Raw genomic sequence first — 10,945 nt, 5'->3', positions numbered from 1 at the left:
ATCAATTAGCCTTTTAAAATGATCAACTTGGATTAGCTAACAACATGCCATTGGAACACAGGAGTGATGGTTGCTGATAATGGGTTTCTGTACGCCTATGTAGATATTCCATTAACTATCAGCCGTTTCCAGCTACAATAGTCATTTACAACATTAACTATGTCCACACTGTATTTCTGATCAATTTGATGTTATTTTAATGGCCAAAAAATGTGCTTTTCTTTAAAAAACAAGGTCATTTCTAAGTGACCCCAAACTTTTGAACAGTAGTTATATATTGAAGTCGGATGTTTACATACACCTTAGCCTAATACATTTAAACTCCTATTTTGATCATTCCTGACATTTAATCCGAGTAAAAATCCCCTGTCTAAGGTCAGTTAGGATCACCACTTTATTTTAAGAATGTCAAATGTCAGAATAATAGTAGAGAGAATGATTGATGTCAGCTTTTATTTCTTTCATCACATTCCCAGTGGGTCAGAAGTTTACATACGCTCAATTAGTATTTGGTAGCATTGCCTTTAAATTGTTTAACTTGCGTCAAATGTTCCGGGTAGCCTTCCACAAGCTTCCCACAATAGGTTGGGTGAATTTTGGCCCATTCCACTTGACAGAGCTGGTGTAATTGAGCCAGGTTTGTAGGCCTCCTGGCTTGCACACACTTTTTCAATTCTGCCCACAAATGTTTTTAAAGATTGAGGTCAGAGCTTTGTGATGGCCACTCCAATACCTTGACTTTGTTGTCCTTAAGCCATTTCACCACAACTTTGGAAGTATGCTTGGGGTCATTGTCCATTTGGAAGACCCATTTGCGACCAAGCTTTAACTTCCTGACTGATGTGTTGAGATGTTGCTTCAATATATCCACATAATGATCCATCTCATGATGCAATCTATTTTGTGAAGTGCACCAGTCCCTCCTGCAGAAAAGCACCCCCACAACATGATGCTGCCACCCCTATGTTTCACGGTTGGGATGGTGTTCTTCAGCTTGCAAGCTTCCCCTTTTTCCTCCAAACATAACCATGGTCATTATGGCCAAACAGTTCCATTTATGTTTCATCAGACCAGAGGACATTTCTCCAAAAAGTACTATCTTCCTAATGTGCAGTTGCAAACCATAGTCTGGCTTTTTTATGGCGGTTTTGAGGAGTAGTGGCTTCTTTCTTGCTCTAGCGGCCTATCAGGTTGTCGATATAGGACTCGTTTTACTGAGGATATAGATACTTTTGGAACTGCTTCCTCCAGCATCTTCACAAGGTCCTTTGCTGTTGTTCTGGGATTGATTTTCCCTTTTCGCACCAAAGTACATTCATCTATAAGAGACAGAACGCGTCTCTTTCCTGAGCGGTATGGCGGCTGAGTGGTCCCATGGTGTTTATACTTGCGTACTATTGTTTGTACAGATGAATGTGGTAGCAAGGACCTTTGCCGTTTTCTTTCCGACTTGCAGTCCGTAAATGTCGGGAAACATCAACTTGTCGATAGGTCATGTAACTGTTTGTTACATGCAATATGCTTTGTTAACTTCACCGGACAGACGTTGCTCTCCGGTTTTGTGATGAAACAAACGTGTGTTGAATTCATTCTGCCACTGTGAGACTGTTGTCTTCTTGCTGTCTCTGGCTTATATAGAGCCCTACAGTGGAGGTGTCATAATACCCATAACCCTAGCGGTCAAACAGGGAAATGGTTGCAACAGTTTTTCCACTATTCCTTTTCGCATAGGAAACCACTTGAAGTAAAGGGCTGTGTTTTGTGTATCCTTACCCTGACATGACGTTTCAATAACCATGCAATATAGCCAATTCATTCATTACTAAATTTATCTAACATTAGATAGTTAATCCAGAGATCCCTACCTTTGCCTCGATTCGGCAGTCTCATCCAGATGATCATGGCATTTTCTAGTTCTTTATGATATGCTAATTTGCTGCAAATGTGATTATCATTTTGGGGGGAGGGTCAATACAGGTGAATATATTGTCCTTGTCCTAGAGAGATTAAAATGTCACGCCCGGGTAAACCTGCACGAAACACAGGCCTTATTTTAAGTGTTTCTAAAATCCTCTATGGGAAAAATGTATGATTGGAACCATTTCCGTTTGACCTCTGGGCACGGAAGTCAGTTCAATCTTTTGATGTCCATTTGATTGAGTTGTCAACCAAAGTGAATTCAACAAAACATTTCACCATTTCATTGGATTTAGGTTAAAAGTTGGGAGAAAAAAATATGAAATGCCCTTATGTTGATTACTTTTTGCAAATCCATTTAGTTTTCCATGTTGAATCAATGTCATCACGTTGATTTTGGGGGTTGAAATGACTTTGAAACAACGTTGATTCAACCAGTTTTTGCCCAGTGGGCAAGTGGCATATGAACTCAATTATTAAAGAGCAAACAACGCAATTACCACAACACATAGGTTGTAATATGTTTTTTTTCTTCCTGGTTTCCCCCGTGTTTTGTTACCCACGCGCTGCTAGTGCATTGCAGTAAATGTCTGAAAGGAGACATAAGCATTGGGTAAATGGTATTGTCCAATTTCAGCATTGGAATTATAGTAGCCTGATGTTATTTCTGTTTGCTCTGCACAGTCACTAAAGAACGCTGTCCCAGATAGTCCCACCGTGAAACAAGGCGGCTGCTGCTCAACACTAGGTTAATTCTCACATCTCTACAATACTTCACAGTGAGCAGTGAACATAATCGAGTAGCTTGTATGCCAAAACCTTTTTTTCTGGGGATGTTAGTTTTAGTTTAGGGGATAGATTTCATAACAGGTATCTAATTCCTACCCCTTTTATTTGTGTATGTTTGTGCAATAGCCTACTATTAACCTATTTAAACCAATTCGTTTCTAAAATAAATTAAACATAAACAATCTTATGTTTGAGTAGACATTATGTTATCTTTAGCAGACCGCCAAATAAAAATGACACATTTAAAAGCTACGTTTGCGTCACCTTTTGAATGTGCAATAGTGGCCAATGGGCTTTATGGGTGTCAACTCGAAGTGGCAGTGTAGTGTTTTTCTTCGTGGGGCACACGCAGGCTTCCACTGCCAAGCCTCTATACATGTACTCTTCGTATTCCTAATACGGAATTTAGATAACGCTGTGGCTCTTTCCCGAGCTGTCTCTTCCTTATACATCACCGGTTACTTCAGACGGAAAAATAATTGGCCGTTTTCCTTTTCTTGGAGAAGAGCAACCCTGTGGGATTTGTATCCGCATATCCCTTTCATATAGCATAACCGTTTGATTATGAGGACACGATCAGATGTTACATTAAATTAAAATGTTTGTTTTTAAATCTAAGAGTTATGATTATATTACAATTAAAATAAAATACAAAAAAATCTATCAACATCAGTTTATTTAAATATAGGCTAAGGCTATTTGATTACATCTAGGCTAATCATCTTGCTATCCCATTCAATTAAACCATTCCCAAAAGTAGGCCTTGCCTAGGCTACATATTATTTGCTTGATTGAGAGCCATGATTGTTTAGACTATTTTCCCTTTAATTATAGGTTATTCAATTGTTCTCAATTGATGTTCATTTAGGAATATATGTTTCATGAGTAGCCTTTTTGTGAGATTAATAACAAACTAATCTCAAAAATTGATTATTTATTTGAATTGTGTAAACCACAGACCTTTACAGGTAACACTTTTTTCATCGTTTCCTGTAAACAGGCTCACAGTCACTTCACATAATTGGTGCTGCAAACAAATGTGTCACTTCAGAAAGAACAGATGAGGACTGGAAGACAGATGAGGACTGGCTGCTGTCGCGTGCGTTAATGATGTAAATAAAGTAAAGTTATTTTATTATTTCACATTTTAACTTATTTGAATTTCAACATGCACACTTTCCTAGTATTCGAAGGTAGATTTTTCAATGGGAGGCATTTCCATTTGACATACAAAAAAGAGTTCTCAACAGAGAAAACAACATAATGAGTTGATATGCACCGGGAGCCTAAACGTGACGTTTAGCGCACGTGCGGACTGATTAGACGCTGCTAGGAATTGTTTGTGGGAAAATCGACTTTCTAATTAACTGCATGAGGTTTGTTGTTGTAACTTGGAAAGGGTACGAAATCGCACATACAATATAGCCCCGAGGAATGCGTAAAGTAACAAAATAATCCGAAATAGTTTCAATCCAAGATGATTTTTTATTAATTTAATTTTTTACGAGTAAAATGTTAATTGTGTAGATATTCCAAGAAAACCAATGACCTAAACCTCATGTCTCATCATAATCCGATCAAACGTTATTGGAGTGTTTACCCTTGTAGGATGGCCAGAATTCGGGTGACTACTGGAGACGAGAAGAAAAAAAGTGGTCAAAAATCTGGAAAAATTGCATCGTGTCAGAGCCTTAATTCTTGCACAGAATCTAGCCTATTGGCTACTTGACAGGCTCATTTTCCCATTTAACCCATCTTTCTTCTCGAATCCGCAGTATAGAGGTAAGATGGACATCGCGTTTGAGACATGACATGTAGTATTTTCATATTTTAGTATACGCTTAATATTAATTCGACATTCCTGTTTTTTCGAAGATTTTTAAAAAACAAGCCTAGGCCCATCTCTGAAATCTCAACTGAGTACTTACTGAGCATAGCTTTTTATTTCCAAAATATTTTACACAATTCAATTTGTTAATTTTGCGACACGTGGAAACAACTTTGTAAAGTAATTTTCTCCAGTTGTTACGAGAAACGCGCACCGCTATGTCAACAGAGCTTGCTGCTTGTTATCGGATGCATTATATTAGATCCGACCTTTTGGGCAGACCGCTAATGATATGTTAGAGACCGTACCGAACGATTCAGAACATGAATAATCATGTCTTCATACTATATAACAAAAGTTCAACTTCATAACCAAAGCGCGTTTTCACCCACTCTGGTCAGTGGGTGAACACCTTGTGTATCTCCCAATTACTTTGATATGTTTCGGGAAGAAACTCTGATTTTTCTAGTCCTTCGGGCATATTTTAATCAAAGTGTAAAATGTTCAGATAAAGTCGTAGCATACAGGCTAATTACTTTTATACAGAATATTCCCTAACATTGCGCATAACTAACAATTTAGCGAATTCGATGTCATGGGCCTGTAGAATAGCCTAAATCATTATATCTAAAAGGTGATTTCGTTATAGGCTACCCAAAGTCAGTGCAAATGTACAATGGATTTAAAATGGTTAGCCTATGTCAATTATGGTAGCCTATGTCTAATTGAATTAAATCAGTGAGTTGAACCAATGGGCATGGGAAGGGCTGTAGCCTATTCCATGGATCCCCAAAAGCTCCTCCCCTGATGCTTGCCGTGAGTTGGGTGTGTGAATAAGGCGATCATATAAGAGCCCTTGAACAATTCGTGAGCAGATCATAATCGTATAGTAAGCGTAAATTCGTAGGTGCAACTGAGAAGGTCAACATTAGTTAGCAGAGGAGTGGCAAGCCGCACACAGAGGACTCATACCAGGGCGCAGTGGTGTAGCGTCTTGATGGTTGTAATTGTAGCCAATTTTTGGATCCTTTAAATTTTTGTAGGGTGTGCTATTTCAAAAATAATGCAGCTGGAGAATATTCTTCCCAGCGCATCAACCATCCACTTACCCAATACTTTTTATAACCTCTCGTCGTCAGATAGTGCAAATAATAGCCCGGGGTCATCGCAGATCGAATATCAAGAAGTTGACCGGACGGAATCCGAACCAAGTAACGGTCCCAATAAATATTTGAGCGGAGTGGGGAACGCCATGATGGGTGAGGGAGAGGGCAATGCCTTCACAGGGACTAAAGCTGCCCCAGACGGAAGAAAAGGCTCACCGGTCCTCGGTGAAGATGACCAGTCCACTGGCAGGCGGTACCACATAGATGAACTTGGCTCTGACAGATACTTTATCTCGTCCTCACAAACAAGCTCCGATGTGGCAAATCAGTGTTCCCTCTTTCCATACGCAGGACAAACTGGAACAATGTACAGCGGGTCAAATGGATCCAGGTATTCCTCCCTTCATTACGGATCGGTCCTGCCACCGGCAGGCTTTTCATCCTCCGTGTGCCCTAGCCGGAGTCAGTTTGGCAGTAGCTACCAGTTCGGCCAGGGTCCAGGTTGCCTGTACCCCTCCTATCCGGGAACGGGTTCAGGTATTGGTTCCATGGCTCTCCCAGGCTCCACACCGGGAACGAGGGCTCAAGTTTATCTCTGCAATCGGCCCCTGTGGCTCAAGTTTCACCGATTCCAGACGGAGATGATCATCACGAAACAGGGCAGGTGAGCAGAGACGTTGGAGACAACTTGATGGAATGTCATGTTTGATGATGGCTACCTTACTAAATAACCGCCCATCTGATGTTCCAATAGTCGTTTATATTTTGGTGTCATATTTGCATATTTTGACAAATATTATACACACCATTTTTATGAATAGCCATACATTTGACATATATTTGTAAATTATTATGTAGTCTATACAAACGTTTAATACGTTTTTTTTCCCCGTGCAGGAATAGGCTAAGTGAGGAAAAGTGTCATATTGATTTGTTCATGCCATGACCTAACCTTACGAATGCTCTTGAATGCAACGACTCCCTCTGATCATTTTCGTTTGAGTAAACACTTGAAATTGCATAATTGTGACAATATGTGTTTTCTTTCAGGCGGATGTTTCCATTTCTCAGTTTCAACATCACTGGACTTAACTTGACCGCGCATTACAACGTATTTGTTGAGGTCGTGTTGGCCGATCCAAATCACTGGCGATTTCAAGGAGGAAAGTGGGTTACTTGTGGGAAAGCAGACAACAACATGCAAGGTGAGACTAATATTAAATGCACCTGTAACGTAAGCTCCCTATTTAGAGGGATATTTTCAAAAGAAATTCTCTATAGGCCTACAGAAGCAGCACATTTCAATTAACGGAAATTAAATTACATTTCGATGATGCATAGCTTGTCAATTAGGAACGTTTCGTTAGATGTCAATACACATTTCCCTAACATTTACACCCATTTAACTGGTCATTTATGCTGTGCTGCTGGTCGTTTCCAACCACACCATCACTTTACCTACACATGTTTTTTTGTTGGTTGATTATCCCCATTTTAAAAGAAAAGACAACCATTCAAAAACATTGTTAGCTGGTAACGTTGGTCTATAATGTGCTTGACCCGTTTCCAGTTTTCCTGGAAAATGGATTAAATTATTAGTCATCTTTTTTTCTCTCCATATGGTGTAAAATGGCTTACCAATGAAGGTTTAATAACATGAAAATAGTGAACTTCAATCTTCCATTTTCTCCCAAAATGTTTTTACCTGTGCAATTGAACCATATTTACATATTAGCCTAATAGCTCCAGTTTCACATCTGATTGCCTTTGAAAATTGAAATCCTGAGCATGTGATTCCATAATAGTAAATTGGCAAATTGGTGGTCTTTTTGGAAATGTATAGAGTTTGACACATGTAACAGAAGTTCAAATTAAGAAATGGGAAAATATCACTGTTAATCCTTATATTTTTGTTTTGCATTTGTGCTGCATTGTACTTTAATATTTTGATGTTTTATGTCCCACAATTTATTAAATCACAGGTAACAAGATGTATGTTCATCCTGAATCCCCAAACACTGGCGCTCACTGGATGAGGCAAGAGATCTCCTTCGGCAAACTGAAGCTGACCAACAACAAGGGGGCAAATAATAATAACACACAGGTGAGGCCTACACTGCAATTTATTAATTTGGACTCAAATGTCTTTGGCTGGTTTTAAAAAGCGGTCTATGGTGTTCTACATCACAAATCAGTCCAAAACCATATTTTTGTATTTTGACAGTGCTATTGGCAAAAATCTCAAGTAATTAGTGTCGTGACAAATAACTGACCATATTAACTGTTTTGAAAGTATGAAAAACCCAAGCACTAACTTTGAATTCACACCTTTTTTTGGAGATGATTGTCCTGCAGTCTCTGCACAAATACCAGCCTCGGCTGCACATCGTGGAGGTCACCGAAGAGGGAGTGGAGGACATAGGCAGTGATGCCAAGACACAGACCTTTACTTTCCCAGAGAACCAGTTCATTGCAGTCACTGCCTACCAGAACACAGATGTAAGATACCCACTACTATCAATCTAGATAAATCTTAAGATTTTTCTTAAGTTTCTGCACTGAGTACACAAAACATTAAAAACACCTGCCATAGACTGACCAGATGAAAGCTATGATCCCTTGTTGATGTCACTTGTTAAATCCAATTCAATCAGTGTAGATTAAGGGAAGGAGATGGGTTAAATGGGTTAAAGAATTATTTAAGTCTTGAGACACAATTGAGACATGGATTGTGTGTGTGTGCCATTCAGAGGGTGAATGGGCAAGACAAGATTTAAGTGCCTTTTAACAGGGTATGGTAGTAGGAGCCAGGCACACCGGTTTGTGTCAAGAACTGCAACGCTGCTGGGTTTTTCACAAGTTTCCCATGTGTATCAGCAATTGTCCGGCAACCAAAGGACATCCAACCAACTTCACTGTGGGAAGCATTGGGGTCAACAGGGGCCAGCATCCCTGTGGACTGCTTTCAACACTGTAGAGTTCATATCCCCAAGGAATTGAGGACGTTCTGAGGGAAAGGGGTGGCGCTAACTCAACATTAAGGTGGTCCTAGTGTTTGGTATACTCTGTGAATATTCACAGTCTATAAAATGGGTTTTTGTCAACACTTCTGACCATGGCTTGAACATCGATCTCTCCTTTCCAGATCACACAGCTTAAAATCGACCACAACCCCTTTGCTAAAGGCTTCAGAGACAACTATGACTCGTAAGTGACAATGACTTCCTTTTTTGCATGTGGTATTGTGGCCATTTTTTTCCCTGCTCTGCTAACTTTTAGTCTCAAGTGTGAACTTGTTTTTCTTTTGCCAACGACTCATCCTTGGACCTTTCTTGTCTCTCTTCCACAGGATGTACACAGCCCCAGAGGGTGACAGGCTGACCCCATCCCCGACAGCCTCCCCTCGCTCTCACCAGATTGTGCCGGGTGCCCGCTATGCCATGCAGCCCTTCTTCCAGGACCAGTTTGTCAACAACCTGCCACAGAACCGCTTCTACACTGGGGAGCGGGCCGTGCCCCAGACAAACAGTCTCCTCTCCCCCCAGGCTGAGGATGCCGGGGCCAGCTCGGCTCAGCGCTGGTTCGTCACCCCGGTCCAGCAGTCGGGCTCCAACAAGCTTGACCTATCCTACGACCAGGACTACTCAGCCAGCAGTCTGCTGTCCTACGGCATCAAGCCCCTGCCCCTCCAGACCTCCCACGCCCTCAGCTACTACCCCGACTCGGCCTTCGCTTCAATGGCGGCCGGCTGGGGCACCAGAAGCACTTACCAGAGGAAGATGACCACAGGCCTGCCCTGGTCCCCTCGACCCAGCCCCCCAGCCTTCACAGATGACCAACTGGCTGCTAGCAAAGACAAGCTGCCAGAGGAGAGCACCGCAGCCTCCACTTGGGTAGAGACGTCCCACTCGCTGAAATCTGTGGACTCTACCGATTCGGGTGTGTACTCCATGGTCTGCAAGAGACGCCGGATGTCACCTGGTGGGTCGAGCACAGAGAACTCCCCCACCATCAAGTGTGAGAACTTGACCACAACGGAAGAGTACAACAAAGACAACCCCAAAGGCATGGGCTACTATGCCTTTTACACGAGCCCCTAAAGACTATTTATTAAAATCGTATTCTTTTGTTTTAAATTGAGTGCCCACTTTCCCCCCCCCCCTTTTTTTTTTAAATACCCTTTTCTTCTAAAGGTGCCAAAGCTTTGTGCTCCCAAGCAAGCTGCACAGATTACTTACACTCCCCGAACACACATGCATTGTGACAAATGTTTTTAAAGCATGTCCCCAGTTGATTTAATTTTTTACTAATGTGATTTTATTTAAGGTCATTTTGTTGTACAGTATTTGTGCACTTTAGTATGTGATGTATCTTGTACAAAACTGTCTTCATGAGGTGTTATGAAATGGGTAATAAAAACAAGCTTTTCATAAACAATGTTCCACTTTGCAAATTCTCGTTTATTGTCAATAATATACATTTACTTAAGGAAGACATTGCCAATTGCAGCTACTGAGATGGGAGATACAAGTCCTTGCCCTCGTACGACCACACATAGCATGTGCACGGAATCTCTTCACGCTGGCCACAGCGTGGTAGCCAGGGTTCCAAAACAGCGGCGAGGTTGAAGCCTCACTCTTGAACATTCTTAATCGTTGCGTAAATCAAATCAACGTTTACAGTTTAGCAGATGTTAGAGAGTAACATAAGCATTTCGCTGCAATCTCCTAACAACCGTACAAAAAAAGTTATCAAGAAATGTCAGAACTAATCCAATTTAATAACCCAAATGCAATCTATACACTGGATGAATTGACACAATATTGACTAAGAGTGATCTGTACAGCAGTAGATAGTGAGCTAAGTCAAGAATCCAGTATATAAATGTTGCATGCAACTAAAATGCAATGTACAGCATTAGAATTAGCTATGTCAAGAATTCAATATTTAAACCTCATGGTAAAATCGAATTTGCTAGAAATTAGCTTTTGAAGGAGTCCAGAATATATGTATGTGAACCTCACTGTAAAATAGAATTTGCAGGAAATTAGCTTCTGAACGAGTCCAGAATATATGTATGTGTATAGCAATAGTTAAGAGTGATCAATGACTAGAATGCATAGTAAGTGGGTAAAATGGCATGTCAGCATTATTAAAATGTTAAATTTTTATGTACATAGGTCAGCAGTCTAAGGTGCAGGGTAGAGTAATGGGTGGTTGCTGGCTAGTGACAGTGTCTGAGGTTCAGGGCAGGGTACTGGGCGGAGGCTGGCTAGTGGTGACTGTTTAACAGTCTGATGGCCTG

At 40.8% G+C, this 10,945-nt stretch overlaps 1 protein-coding gene across 9 annotated transcripts; it reads left to right on the top strand.

Moving 5' to 3' along the window:
- The first annotated feature begins 3,715 nt into the window (after positions 1-3,715).
- Positions 3,716-10,079, top strand: LOC112229972 (eomesodermin). Of its 9 annotated transcripts, none has more exons than XM_024396148.2 (7): positions 3,716-3,818; positions 5,992-6,304; positions 6,691-6,845; positions 7,623-7,744; positions 7,981-8,139; positions 8,786-8,847; positions 8,990-10,079. In XM_024396148.2, exons 2-7 carry the CDS (start codon positions 6,006-6,008, stop codon positions 9,738-9,740), a joined length of 1,548 nt encoding a protein of 515 aa, XP_024251916.1. In that variant the 5' UTR covers positions 3,716-3,818; positions 5,992-6,005; the 3' UTR covers positions 9,741-10,079. The 9 variants fall into 9 exon arrangements, with proteins under 9 accessions (XP_024251916.1, XP_024251914.1, XP_024251915.1 ...); XM_024396146.2 differs by having other exon boundaries at positions 3,721-3,818; positions 5,674-6,304; XM_024396147.2 differs by having other exon boundaries at positions 3,728-3,827.
- The last annotated feature ends 866 nt before the right edge of the window (positions 10,080-10,945 follow it).

Source organism: Oncorhynchus tshawytscha, linkage group LG31 (genome assembly GCF_018296145.1).
Source record: "Oncorhynchus tshawytscha isolate Ot180627B linkage group LG31, Otsh_v2.0, whole genome shotgun sequence".
In the NCBI taxonomy this organism is placed as follows: domain Eukaryota; kingdom Metazoa; phylum Chordata; class Actinopteri; order Salmoniformes; family Salmonidae; genus Oncorhynchus; species Oncorhynchus tshawytscha.
This window is presented reverse-complemented; position numbering and strand designations above follow the sequence as displayed.

What these genes read in the sequence shown, in the direction of transcription:
- LOC112229972 (XM_024396141.2), top strand. Translation starts at nt 5,598, where the DNA reads ATGCAGCTGGAGAATATTCTTCCCAGCGCATCAACCATCCACTTACCC. An exon ending in AGCAGACAACAACATGCAAG is followed by an intron (nt 6,846 to 7,622) that starts GTGAGACTAATA and finishes ATTAAATCACAG; the next exon opens with GTAACAAGATGTATGTTCAT. An exon ending in CTGCCTACCAGAACACAGAT is followed by an intron (nt 8,140 to 8,785) that starts GTAAGATACCCA and finishes TCTCCTTTCCAG; the next exon opens with ATCACACAGCTTAAAATCGA.